Source organism: Lampris incognitus, chromosome 3, assembly GCF_029633865.1.
Source record: "Lampris incognitus isolate fLamInc1 chromosome 3, fLamInc1.hap2, whole genome shotgun sequence".
Taxonomy (NCBI): domain Eukaryota; kingdom Metazoa; phylum Chordata; class Actinopteri; order Lampriformes; family Lampridae; genus Lampris; species Lampris incognitus.
The window spans coordinates 11,718,377-11,733,191 of NC_079213.1; the positions used below are offsets into that span (position 1 = coordinate 11,718,377).

The 14,815-nt window shown below is 45.6% G+C and overlaps 1 protein-coding gene across 1 annotated transcript in view; it reads left to right on the forward strand.

The window, feature by feature from the left end:
- LOC130109590 (protein O-mannosyl-transferase TMTC2-like) overlaps positions 1-13,445 on the forward strand; it is a 76,547-nt gene extending 63,102 nt beyond the window's left edge. The window contains exons 10-12 of the mRNA XM_056276555.1: positions 2,572-2,686; positions 5,701-5,764; positions 11,528-13,445. Of these exons, the coding sequence (XP_056132530.1) occupies positions 2,572-2,686; positions 5,701-5,764; positions 11,528-11,731 (383 nt within the window). The 3' untranslated portion in view covers positions 11,732-13,445. The remainder of the gene's footprint in view (positions 1-2,571; positions 2,687-5,700; positions 5,765-11,527) is intronic.
- The last annotated feature ends 1,370 nt before the right edge of the window (positions 13,446-14,815 follow it).

Sequence of the window (14,815 nt, forward strand, 5' to 3'; positions counted from 1 at the left end):
TTTAAGTGAACATACAAACATACACTCTTGCTTCATATATATAGATATAGTGTTATAAAATTATATATTTTTGTAAATTATTATTATTTTATTATTGTTATTATTTTAGTAGTAGTAGTAGATTATTTTATAAATTATTATTATAATAGTACTATTATATAGTATTATAAAATATATTATTATATAAATATATAGTATAGTATTAAAAGTCATTAACATTTATATAGTGGCTCTTAATGTCCTTCATTCCAGGATGTAAGCGTTGCAGTCTCGTCTTGCATCATTCATGAATAGTTGAACTCTTGTCATGGTAATGCCTATTGGCCAGCTCCACCTCATCGTTTTTAGAAACACTGGATTACAGTTTATGTTAGAGGAAATCAACGACAGCTTGATTTTGATCTGCAGGTGTGAAATGGGCCGCTATGGAAAAAGAAAACACTGGGCTTGCTTAAACGATAATCGTACATCAGTGTTGTTGTACAATTGTTAGCATTTTGATAAACACTTGGTATCAGTCTTGGGAGTGTTAGAGTCATTTGATTTTACGCAGACCGCATGTAGTGTAACCAGATGTAAAACGGGCCTACTTAGTTTATCTGACCGAGGAAACAGGATCATGATACACTGCTATCCATTCTTTTCCTAACCAGGAATAAAACACGATACCGTGTTTCGTCTGTGCCCGTGTTAATGCGGCATTTCGTATCGTTGGGAATGAACGGGTTCCTTTCTGCTTCACTCTTGCTATCTCCAAGATATTCGAAGGAAATGAAATATGTCCTGTCTCCCTAAAAGAGCCATTGTGCACGGTCCCTTTCTCCGTCCCCTACCGCCCCATTACCCCCTATTGCTTTCTTTGAGTATCTCGGTGTTGAAGTTGTGTTTGGACTCGGCCGAGGATTACGTTGCTGTCTTTGGACTGGACTCTTTCCCGTTCCGAGACACTTGCGCCCTTTTCTTTCTGCCTCTGTTTTCCTTCTTTCAGCGTTATCATGTAGCCCTCTTGTTTTAGGTGATGTTTATTTGGACTGGTCCTCTTCCTTATCGCAACATGGCTGCCTTAGTGATCCCTCATTCGCTAGATGAGCTCCAGCTGTGTGGGGTGTTTGTGTGCAAGCCCGTCTTTGCATTTGTGTTACAAAGGAGCAATGGAACCCCTTCCCCACTCTGACAGACCGCTGACACCCATGTGCACACACACACACACGCACACAGATGTTAAGGAAGTGAGGACAGTGAAGGCGAAAGCTCACAGAACAAGTCTGGTTAAAAAAAGACAAGCTCCCCTTTCCTGCCATTGTGCACGATAACGAGTTTAGATGCAGGGGGCGTACGTGGCATCCTACTGGCAACCTGCGTCTAATAAAACTGCCCCCAGCTGTGTGACATGCAATACTGTTTGGAGCTGGCACGCAGGAGGACAGAGTGAGCTTCCGATACACGATTATTACTCAAAAGCTAATGGGAACACGCACACATGCACGCGCACAAATGCACCACCGCATTATTCTCCCTACTTCACACTCGTCCCAGGAGGGTCTCCCCTCTTCTGCCTGCTTCCTACATGCAGCAAACATCTGTGGCCCGGCTCAGCAGTTAATTTATGGCGGCTGAGCAGACACCCGTGGAGGCCACGCCAGGTGGTCAGGCTCCCGGTGGAAAACACATGAAACACCTTCGACTCGTCTGTGTTCACACACGCCACCGAGCAGAACAACAACAACCCCGGACTCGCTCACTCACTCACTCACTCACTCACTCTTTCACTCGCTCCATCTCTCTCCGCCTTCCCCGTTGTGCTCTCTTTCACTGTTTCTCTCTTTTCCTACTAAAGGCCCGCTCCCATCTAATGTAAGAGCAAAATTGAAGTACACTGGGGCGTCCGGGTGGTGTGGTGGTCTATTCCATTGCCTCTACCAACATGGGGATCGCCGGTTCGAATCCCTGTGTTACCTCAGGCTTGGTCGGGCGTCCCTACAGACAAAATTGGCCATGTCTGCAGGTGGGAAGATGGATGTGGGTATGTGTCCTGGTTGCTGCACTAGCGCCTCCTCTGGTCAGGCGGGGCACCTGTTCGGGGGTAGGGGGAACTGGGGGGAATGGTGTGATCCTCCCATGTGCTACATCCCCCTGGTGAAACTCCTCACTGTCAGTTGAAAAGAAGTGGCTGGCGACTCCACATGTATCAGAGGAAGCATGGAAGAGTGGGGCAATTGGCCAGATACGATTGGGGAGAAAGAAAAGGGGGGGGGGTCCACAAAAAAAAAACTAGGTTCAAGTCCTGTAATTTAAGAGCAAAATTGAGGTAAACTTCTGAAAAGTTGCGCTTCCATGAGCAGCCTCCCTCTGAGCAAGGCATGGCACAACCATGTCATCAAAAATATCCAAGAGAAACGGGGAAAGGCTTTGCCGGCTTTAAGGGTTTTCCAGGCTGACAGCAGAAACGCTTTAGTATTTCATCACGCGATAAATTAACATCATACGAACTTGTCAACCCTGTGTCAGCTTCAGCCCTGTTACCCACGGGAAATAAAAGCGCACCGCTTTCCTCTCTATCCCTGCCTTCAGGTCAGTTTCTTCTGGAGCAGTCGCGTCTCGAGGAGGCGGCGGAGATGGCCGAGAGAGCGGCGGAGCTGGACGGCTCAGAATTCGACGTGGTTTTCAGTGCCGCCCACATGCTCAGGTTGGTTGCAGATATTCTGGGTGAAACTATTCACCTGCTGCAAACTGCAGTGGGCATTGTGTACGCTGGGGTTATGTCTGTTTTGCTTTTTCGCAGCGTCTAACTCTGTCCCCCCCCCCCCACCACCACCACCACCACCTTTTCGAGCCTCCTCCTCTTCTTCTTCCTCCCGAGTAATGCTATCATCAGTCGTGCCAGAGAGCAACCACTCAGCTAATGTAAATGAGCCCTCATTGTTGTTTGTGGTTAGCTCCCAAGCGGTATGGATAATCTGTGGCGCTTATGGGCTGCTGCTTTACAGACTCATTTTCCATTTATTTCTGGTCCCTTAAAAGCTTCAGCTAACGGTATGAAAAGATATTGCTAGTTTTCTTTCATGCTGTATCTATACAATTTTTTTGCTGTGTCATTTTGCCATGCAATTGCTTATTTCTACCACTATTAAGTATTATTAGCGTTATTACTATGTAATAATTAATGTCCTTTACACGGGGATGACTGCAGTAGAACATTTATAAACTGATATAGTTTTGGCTGATCAGAGTTAGACTGACGCACTATTAAAGAGATTTCCATTAAAGTTTGGCGAACACACACACGCAGACATTAGGTTAGTCTTTAAACACCTGAAAAACGGCTGCAAATCCTCCTCTGCTCCCTACCTCGAGGAACTATTGGAGTTGATGTGCCTTAATTCCTTTTTGCTCTGCATATCTGGAAAAGCGATTACTACTTTAGAGGGTCCCACATCTACTTGCAATGCTGCAGAGAATTTGTAAAAAAAAAAAATGTTTTAAAAGTCTCAGAACTCGGCTGAGGTTTGCTGGTGGAGGGCCGAAGTAAATCACTGTGAGGGATCGTGCTGCCTTTTTCTGGCCCAGCAGGTTATTTTCAGCTATACCTAAACTGATTAAGGGATTTATGTAAATTATTATGACACAGACGTCTCATTTGGCAGATTTAAGGCCAGAGCCGCTCGACTGACAGTGAATGAGACCCGTCTTTGTAGACACAGCGATCACACAATTGGAGAGGAAGTCGCTCGGGGACTTTGTGAATACAAGTCTTGGCTCTGTTGCTTCTAGCTTGGCAAGACATTGGTTTAAGCTCACAAATATTGGTTTTTCTATCTAGCAACTTGCATCATGTCAGATATTTTGCGATACGTTTAATGAGGTTCAGCGTGTTATGGCCGCTCTGTTATTTGTACTTATTTATTTTATTGATTTGATTTCAGAAGAGTCGATGCGGTTTTGGAAGTGAGATGATCGGGTGTTGATCTGTGTTAATGTTTCAGGTACCTGAACCATCCTCGGTCTACCAATATAATGCTCTTTTTTTTTTTGGAGATTTTTTTCTCCCCAATTGTATCCGGCCAATTACCCCATTCTTCTGATCCGTCCCGGGTCGCTGCTGGTGGGGTGCAGACTACCACATGCCTCCTCCAATACATGTGGAGTCGCCAGCTGCTTCTTTTCACCTGACAGTGGGGAGTTTCTCCAGGGGGACGTAAAGTGTGAGAGGATCACACTATTCCCCCCGGTTCCCGCTTCCCCCTGAACAGGTGCCCCGACCTACCAGAGGAGGTGCTAGTGCAGCGACCAGGACACATACCCACATCCGGCTTCCCACCCGCAGACACAACAAATTGTGTCTGTAGGGATGCCCGACCAAGCCGAAGGTAACACTGGGATTCGAACCGCTGATCCCCATGTTGGTAGGCAACGGAATAGACCACTACACTACCCGGACACCCTATAATGCACTCTTGACTGATTTTTATATATAGGCTTGCAAATAGTGCCCTTCCCCTCACGGTGTAATTTGTTTTTAAGAGCATATCAGACCTGATCCCTTGGGTCTGTCTGTCTTTTGATGACTGTCAAGCAGTTGACATCCACATTGCCAAAAAGAAAGAAAGAAAACACTGTCAGGAATAAGGGGTATGAAAAACTCCCGGATTAGCCCTGAACTTGCAACGGCATATTTTTCCTTCATGCCAATCAACAAAGACATATTTGCTCGAGTCGCAGACTTGTAAATGACCATGTCTGGAGAGAATGGTGTCCTAGGGCGTCCGGATAGCGTAGCGGCCTATTCTGTTGCCGACCGACACGGGGATCGGTTCGAATCCCCACGTTACCTCCGGCTTGGTCAGGCGTCCCTATAGGCACAATTGGCCGTGTCTGCAGGTGGGAAGCCAGATGTGGGTGTGTGTTCTGGTTGCTGCACTAGCTCCTCCTCTGGTTGGTCGGGGCACCTGTTCTGGGGGGAGGGGGAACTGGGGGGAATAGCGTGATCCTCCCATGCACTACGTCCCCCTGGCAAAACTCCTCACTGTCAGGTGAAAAGAAGCGGCTGGCGACTCCACATGTATCGGAGGAGACATGTGGTAGTCTGCAGCCCTCCCTGGATCGGCAGAAGGGGTGGAGCAGCGACCGGGACGGCTCAGAGAGCAGGGCGATTGAGATACAATGGGGTAGAAAAGGGGAGGGGGGGGGTCCACAAAGAAAGAAAGAATGGTGTCCTTTATCTTAGCAGCTTTAGTAAAGCAAGCACAGTTGGTGCTTCTTATGTACAAGTGCACATGGAGCAACTTGACTGAGCGTTCTGTGTGCCCGGCTGGGCCACGTTGGGATCACTGATGGAGTTTTGCTCCAGCGTCATTATCTAAATACAATTCTCATTTTGTATTCCACGCTGATGAATATCAAAAAGAACAGAAAGTTTAAGGAAAGTTCATTCTTGCACGGCCCTCTGATCGTTCCAGCCGATGTGCTGTGACTAACCCGGGCATCCGCTTAAACTAGCTGGATGTACTACAGAAAGTCAAAAAAGAAAAAAAAACTGCTGTTGCTTACGGCTGTTATCATGATTAATATGGTCATAAATATTTATAATAGGTTATAATTACAGCGGTAATCATTGGATAACAATTTCAATTATTCATATATTGTTTTGATAATTATTTCCTCATCTCATTCACCCTCATGTTTCTCTCTGTCCCTCTTCAGACAGGCCAGTCTAAATGAGGCCGCAGAGAAGCAGTATGAACGTGCGGCCAGCTTAAGACCAGATGTGAGTACCTGCAGTAGCACTGAATCTGGGGGAACACATGTGCCATTGCGTAACTAGCTATTATATATGATAACAGTGTTGATACTGGAGAAAAAAAAACCTGATATAAATTATTATCCTTATTTCCTGTTCAGATCTCGCAAGTGATGAAATTACTTTACAGTTGTGTGACTCGAAAAATACACACACACATATATGTGTACACATATACGTATATCTATGTATGTATGGTATGGTGAGAGGCATGGGCGCCACTCCATGAATACAGAGATGACATCCAGCACTTTACCTGTGCCCCCTTCCACAGGGTTAGTGGTTGTGTCTGAAAGGGCATCTGACATAAAATTTTGCCAAATCCTTATGTGGATTGACAAGACCATACTGGATCGGTCAAGGACCGGGTTAACAATGACCACCATTGTTGCTGTGCCCTCACAGGGTACCGATGGAAACTATAAAATCTGCTGTGGCGACCCCTGAGAAACAGGGAACAAGCTGAAAGAAGAAAAAGATTCCCTATTCAGATTTCAAAGATTTGCCATTGATAGAGGAATTCACCGGTTACCCTTTCATGATACTGAATTTACCTGCACGCATTTCATAACGAACACCCGATCACCTCAATCCTGTAAGGCAGAGAGAGGCTTGTGGTATATTAGAGCTTTCTCTCTCTCTCTCTCCCTCTCTCTCTCTCTCTCTCTCTCTCTCTCTCTCTCTCTCTCTCTCTCTCTCTCTCTCTCTCTCTCGCTCTCGCTCTCTGACTCTGTCTCTCTTGCTCATTCTCTCTCTCACTCTCTCGCTCTCTCCCCCCTCTCTGACTCTGTCTCTCTCGTTCATTCTCTCTCTCGCTCTCTCCCCCTCACTCTCTCATGGTCTCTCTGACGCTGTCTCTCTCGCTCGCCCATTCTCTCTCTCTCATTCCCCCTCCAACTCTGTCTCTCTCACTCATTCTCTCTCTCACTCTCTCCCCCTCACTCTCTTGTGGTCTCTCTCTCTCTCTCTCTCTCTCTCTCTCTCTCCCTGTATATATATATATATATATATATATAATTATAAAATCTTTCTCACTGTCAACCGCTGTTGTAGAGGAAGTTAGGCATCTACTCTTGCTGCCTCGTAACAATCAATCACTTCAGAGTATAAAGGCGCGTGGCCTGGTCTGGGAAAGGTAATTTAGACTCAGCAAGCCCCGTGCTTTCAGACGGAGCTGGATGGGGCTTCCTGCAGTCATTTGTCATCTTAGTCTGTGTGGTGACTGTGTGCCCCATGACTTATGTGGCCATTTCAGTCCGGAGAGGCTCTGCCTTTCATCTACATGCAAAGCCACAATAGAGTAGGCAAGCGGTGTTATATTTCAGCAGCCACAGGACTCTGGATAGTATCTGCAGCTTTTGAGAAAAGGATTAGCCTGTTGAAATCATAGTAGGAGTCTTTAAGCCACATTTGATTTAAGTTAGCTGTACACTTATGTATCACCTTGAAAATGACGGTCGGGCCTGTGGTCTTGTCCTTAAAATGCAGAAGTCAACAGTCATCCGAACTCTGAAGGAAGGAGTGCAACATTGTTTGTGTGTGGTTTATCTTCTTTCTTTTTTTTTTATTCCGTGTAAGTAAATTTGTCATATCTAATATCCCTTATAAATCAGCAAGAGCTGTAAAGCCCTAACTGACCCAGTTTAGCATGCCGAGGTTCTCGCTTGTCGTTCGTCAAAAGCAAAGCACCTCTTGGCTTTGACATTTTCCCTTTGCGTGTCTGCTCAGTCAACGAAAGGCCCTCGAATATCAACTTAATCCGGTCGCTTTCAGGTCATGAAAAATTCAACACCGCTTTTGCGTGCCGAGAAAGACAATAATCGGTGTGAGACTATAGGAAAAAAAAAATTGACACTTTTTCATCTCGGACTCAGCTGATAGGTTAAAACGCTTTCTGTACCATTCCAACAAAGGCTAATCTCACAAAATGGTCATTTAGTTCTACTCCATGCAGAAAATTATCTACCACCCACCAATAGAGACCAACAGAATATGTTTCATAGTGAGTGATTGTCGATTTGTTGGTGATTGTTGGGATGCTGAGTTTCCATATCATAAATATCTACTGCTAATCTTGGATCCAGAACGCCGCTTTGAAACCGGCTGGAAAGGTTAGGAGGCAAATGCAAATTCTGCTCTTCGCACACATCCGAATATATCCAGTTTGCAAAAGGTCAAGAACTATTCCATTTCCCAGCTTCCCCTCTGGTTATTCATCACAGGCAAACCAACTCAACCACATAACTCAATGTCTCAAGCCTTAAAAGTCTGAAATGGTCAATTTACCTCCTGGCCCCCTCAAGTATAAACAGGACACAAGTAAACTGGACTTTGTTTCAAAGGGTCTGTGGCACCTTCGCCATTATTTATCCAGAGTATGGACTGTATATCACCCAGTAATGTGATGGGTGGCACGGTGGCCCAGTGGTTAGCACTGTCGCCTCACAGCAAGAAGGTCCTGGGTTTGAATCCCAGGCCATCCTAGGTCCTTTCTGTGTGGAGTTTGCATGTTCTCCCCGTGTGTGTGGGTTTCCTCCCACCATCAAAAAGACATGCATGTTAGGGTTAATACTCCTGTCTGTGCCCCTGAGCAAGACAATGGAAAGAAGAACTGGAGTTGGTCCCTGAGTGCTGCAGCTGCCCACTGCTCCTATACAATAGGATGAGTTAAATGCAGAGAACACATTTCATTGTAACCTACAATTTCATTGTAACATGCAATGACAAAATAAAGTGGCTTTCTTCTTAATTACCAGTGACAGAGGACATTCTTACTTGGCTTGCCGTAACTGCTAACACATCATCCCTGTGTCATACAGAAAGCACGACACAAATAGTCAGATAACAGGGCAGTGCAGCTGTGTAGACTTGTTGGGATACTGCGTGATCTCATTTGTAATGCCTTAAAATCTCCTGTCTGAGAGTTATTTGAATTCGTAGGATGTGAAAGAGTGAACCATGAGCCCTCGGACAAGCCGAGCACTCGCTTTGAAGAAAGACAGCTTTTTGAAATAGATAAGCCAAACCCCCGCCCCCCCCCCCAACCCTTTTTTTTCTCCCCAATGGTACTTGGCCAATTACCCCACTCTTCCAAGCCATCCCAGTCGCTGCTCCACCCTCTCTGCCGATCCGGGGAGGGCTGCAGACTGCCACATGCCTCTTCTGATACATGTGGAGTCGCCAGCCACTTTTTTCACCTGACAGTTAGGAGTTTCACCAGGGGGATGCAGCACGTGGGAGGATCACGCTATTACCCCCAGTTCCCCCTCCCCCCGAACAGTCGCCCCGACTGACCAGAGGAGGTGCTAGTGCAGTGACCAGGACACATACCCACATCTGGCTTCCCACCCGCAGACACGGCCAATTGTGTCTGTAGGGACGCCCGACAGAGCCGGAGGTAACACAGGGATTCGAACTGGCGTTCCCCATTTTAGTGGGCAATGGAATAGACCGCCAAGCCACCCGGAAACCCGAAAAGGCAAAACATTTTGAAGAAAATTTGTGTGCTTGCTGTACGTCAATGAGGAGCTGAGAGTGCATTGTGGCATGATCAGTCCAAATATTCAGCCATTTATTTCTGCGGGGGCAATTTTGCAAAAAAGAAAAAAAAAGTACCAAAATTTAAATAAAAGCATAAATCATCTTAAAATACTGACTTTTTTTTAAAATAGCATTGCAATTATAGCTTCAGCTGTGTAAGACTAGTTAAGTGCCAAAACGGCGTGAGGCAGAATAACATTAAAGAAGTGCATAATCAGATTCCTAGGCTCGAGAATAAGTCCTGCTCGCAGAATGAAATATATATATCAGGTAAACTTGGGAGTCGGGTGTTTGCTGTGGCTTGCTGAGAGTTTATGACCCCATGAAATAGATATTGCTTTTCCTCCTGCTCTGGAGATGGCCACTAGATTTACTCTGCCTCTTCAGATAGACGCCATTTCATGCTATTTATCATTATTATATCCATGCAAAGGACATTCTTAAACCCACTGCTATATGGGTTTCCTAGTTGATATTAGAAAACATACTTGTACATTAAACACACACACACACACACACACACACACACACACACACACACACACACACACACACACACACTAAATTCTTGAGTGAGCCTCTCTGGTAAGTTAAGCCTTAACTATATAGCTTAGCTGACCTGATGGAGACAAACTGTCATCGAATGTGTAATGCTCTTATCTCCCAGGAGAGATGCCAAAGTCTGAAAATCTAGTTCAAGAAGAACCCATTTTAAAACCACGGACCAGTGTTTTTGAATAAGCTGTAACCCCAGTCTACTGACAGTAATGTGCTGCACAACCACATACGTGCACCACTTGGCGTTATCTTCTCTCCCAGCTCGCTCATATGAATTTCTAAGGTTGTTTCACCATGGCATTGTCAAAGGACAAACTGAAATTTGACCAAGACCGCCTCTGTGAGGTTACACACTGGGTAATTTAATGCGTATTTACTCAGCCTAGAGCAAATTTCACCAGAGCCTGTGCTTTAATCTTCCACACAAAAAGACCCTGGCAAGCTTCCCAAAATATATCTCACATATCAGTCTGTGACTAATATAGTGCTGCGAAGGGCAGGTTTAAAATGGATTGCCAAAAGATGAATTCAAGGGCAAATGGTAGCAACAGCAGCTTTGGTCAGGTACCACCGGGGCATTACGCCTTTAGCTCAGTATCACAATGTCCCACATATTCTGCCATATGAGTATTTAAGGTTTCGGTCACGATTTTCAACATTATCTCTTTATATACATTGCTGGGATAACAGTCCATTAGCAGCCATAATACTGAGCAGTCCTCTGTGTGTCTCTGAAAAAACAGCATAATTGTCCACAAGTGTCCATCAGTGACGTCACTGGCAGACAATTTGTGAATTGTCGTCTTTATGTGGCATTCAGTAGCCTTCACTACAACCGCTGTACTAAGCGTTGTTATTCGCATTTTCCTGATGAAATTTAGCCTGTTCAATATCGCCCACTGAAGGTAGTGGCAAGCCATAAAGTAAGGGTTGTAGTTTTCACGTTCACGTATTTTCTGCCGGTGATGTCACTGGCGTGCGCTTTACTGCACAATTTCAATGGCGTTACAGAGGCGCACAGAAGACCTCTCAATGTAATGGCTGCTAATGGAGTGCTATCCCTACAACACATTACCGCTGTTTATGGTGACATACAGAGTTAAACTCATTATGTATCCTCATTAGAGAGTAACTAAACACCAGACCATTTTAGTGTGTTTGCTGACATCTACAGGTTGAAAACATTGCAGGCTGTTTTTGGTCTATGATGTAAGCGTAGCAGGATAAACACAGCTACAGGTTATAGTGTGTTAATAATGGCTCTGTTTGATTTAGGTGTTCCAGCACAGACAGACAGACAGAGACAGCACTAACGATACTGTCAGTGGTACTGTCAATGCTGGTTGTTCGGTGCACCTACATCCAACAGTGCTATTATTAATTTTATTAGCTGCAGCTTCTTTCTTTTTTTTTTATCCTGCTATGCTTAAGGAAGCCCTCCAGGACTACCTTGTGATTTTGGGCTATACAAATAAACTTGGCTTACATAACAGAACCAAGACCAGGCTGACAGGTTTTTAAACTTTAGATGGATTCAAACCTGTGGATGTCAGCAAACACACTTAAATGGTCTAGTATTTAGTTGCTCTTTAACTTGTTCTTACATATGTTGTTTTCTTGACTATCTCCCAGTATCCAGCTGCTCTCATGAACCTCGGTGCCATCCTTCACCTGAACGGGAAACTTCCAGAAGCAGAGGCCAACTACCTGAGAGCACTCCAGCTCAAACCCGACGACGTCATCACCCAGTCCAACCTCCGCAAGCTATGGAACATCATGGAGAGACAAGGACTCAGGACTAAGCAGGGGCTGGGGACCCAGATGGCAGACCTTTGACCTGGAAGAGGCCCTAGCGGTATGGCCAGCGTAAAGATGGAGTTTCTTCCAGAGAGTGGGACAAAAGGAGAACGTTTGGCCCGGTTTAAACATATGAATGAGCTAAAGACTGAAAAGTAGCATGGGTCATGGCAGAAAAGACTTAAGCCGCTATGAGTGATGCACCGAAATGAAAATTGTTGGCTGGGGCCGAGGCCGAATTTCAGGAAACACTGGGCTGAACACTGAATGCCGAATACGTAGGCGACTTGAAATAGAATTTGATTGGCTGTTGTTGCCCCTCTAGATAATTCAGCTCAATGGTATTTTGAAATGGCTAATCTGACGATGTCTTCATCCAGAAACCTTGAGATGGTTCCATACTGCCGACGTGTTGACTGTTGGAAATAGGAGTCATTCACTTTCACAGAACAGGAGTAGGTTATGAACTGCATGGGTTGCTGGCGCTGTTTAAACATGGTATAGATACACAAGAGCAACGAAACAGCGTCACATGTTCAGTCAAACTATTTGACATTTTTACTCAATCTGCCGCATTTCAAATGTGCCATTTTGGGATATTTTCAGCCAAATATTTTCAGCGGACAAACAGTCGGTGCAGCCACTATGAAATGGGTAATCGTGTACCAGTGAGAGAAGGTTTGAGGATGGCAGGTTTGGGGTTCACTTGTCAAAAATGCAGATTCGACCCTGTGGTGCCACCAGTGCAATTTGGGGGGGTCTGATGTCGCCTTCATATTATGCCGATCTGACGCTTAGTTGTTTGATTAAACACCAAGGTCATAGGCAAATAACTGGGAGGTGTACATTAAGAAGAGTCCGTGTGGTCGGGCTTGTGACGGTTGATGTCCCTGGGTCCATTTTAATTCAATTGATGTTAAAAACTCAAATACCAATTTTTGGTATGTTAGAGCACCTAATTTGAAAGGAGATATCGCAGTGGTAAAAGTCCCACAGTAAAATGTTCACTTCTGCTTGGCGACAAGTATTTGTCAGAGCGTCGGCTGCTTGCTTTCAAACAAGTTAGATGTAGACCAGCGGTCGTCGGCTGTTCCCAGACTGATCGTCCTTTGAATCTTCCCTGTTTGTGCTCGTGCTTTAAAGATGACATGAAACAGGTAAACAAGCAACTTGAAAGCGTGCGAGTGTGCCAGCACATCTTCAGGTACCGCGGCCCGGTGATGCGTATAAATACATCACATGTACATATCGTGACAACCAGTAACACAGAGCACAGGCTGACGGGAGGCGAGTTGAGGCGAAGTTGAATAATCGGAAAAAAGAAATCAGGGGCGTCCAGGTAGCGTTGCGGTCTATTCCGTTGCCTACCAACACCCGGATCGCCGGTTTGAATCCATGTTTTACCTCCGGCTTGGTCAGGCGTCCCTACAGACGCAATTGGCTGTGTCTGCGGGTGGGAGGCCGGATGTGGGTATGTGTCCTGGTTGCTGCACTAGCGCCTCCTTTGCCAGTCAGGGCACTTGGTCGGGGGAACTGGGGGGAACTGGGGGCAATAGCGTGCTCCTCCCACGCGCTACGTCCCCCCGGTGAAACTCCTCACTGTCAGGTGAAAAGAAGTGGCCGGCGACTCCACATGTATCGGAGGAGGCATGTGGTAGTCTGCAGGCCTCCCTGGATCGGCAGAGGGGGTGGAGCAGCAACCGGGATGGCTCAGAGAGCGGGGTGATTGGCCGGATGCAATTGGGAAGAGAAAGGGACGGGGGGGGGGGGGGCAAAAATGGTTGCAACTGTAAATGAGAATCCATCGTGGGGAAACTCTGTGAGCGTGCCAAAGCTTGCACTGCAAGTCTCTTGTGCCAAGCGGGGAAGGTTTTTGTCTTGTGTGTTGTGTCGCCAGTGTCAAATGAGTTTCTGTTTTTGTTAATTTTCATGTGATCAGCTGATCATTTTAATTTATTAATTTTATTTTATGTGAAAATACCCACGCTGTGCCCTTCCGTTGTCTAGTCGATTCTCTCTTTTCCCTGTCCGTCTCCGGCTACCGTCTCTCTCATTTCTCTGAGTAAATAGGCCACAGTAGACCTCACATGACAGTGGCGTGAAGATGTCCTAACATTGCCGTTTCTCTCCGCTCAGGGACAACAGACCGCAGTTACTGTCGCAAAGTAGGTCTGGTGACACCGAGAGATGATGTCAGAACGACAGTAGGAGCCGCTGTTTGATGACTGTGATGTTTGATTAAATTATAGAAAATGTGTAGCCTGAAATACGTTGGGTGTTTTGTGAGTTAACTTTTTTTTTTCTTTTCTCTCTCCCCATAATAAAAACATGATTTTTGATCAGAGTCGTGCAGTGTTTCACCCCCCGGGGGCCTCGGCGCCGCTTTGATGTCGACCGTGAAAATGCGGTTTTATTTGAAATCAACAAAAAAGATTTATTATTCTGTTTCTCTGATTTGTCAGGACGCTGAATAATTGAGGAACTCGTCCCGCTCCGATCTGCTCACCTATTCTCCGTTTCCATGGAAACTCTGCGACTGAAGGGTAGGCCGAACGTTTAAAAAAAATCGTACCGTGAAAAACACAACAGAGTAGCGCACACACTTAAACACACGCACACACACACACACACAAATGGCAGAGAAAACTGATCAGGAGGGTTTCTGGCCTGACTCGTTAACATGACGGGGATTGATGGCGCCGAAATCAAAGAGGTCCTCGTCGGGGCCTTGCTGTGAGCACCACGCATGAGCTGCTGAATATTTAACAAAGTATCCGACGTCCTCCGCTCGCTTGCTTACGAGCTAGTGATGCTTACATCTGTGAGGATTTGGAAATGTACAGTGTGTGTATATATATATATATATATATATAAAACTTCATTAAAGGAAACCCTCAGTGGCAGGGAAAGTTCTCACCAAACAAGGAGCAAAATAATCCAGTGATTCAAGTAATTTGTTTAATTAAGACAGTGCAAGCCTGTTTCATGCTATATGCAATCGTCAGCTGTCAATAAAGCTAAACGGCAAAGAACATAACATATGACTGTCTCACTGTGCACATCACGTGCACAACGTCCAATGGGGTAGGCACACCGCCCCTTTCCCCATTCAAATGGCACCTC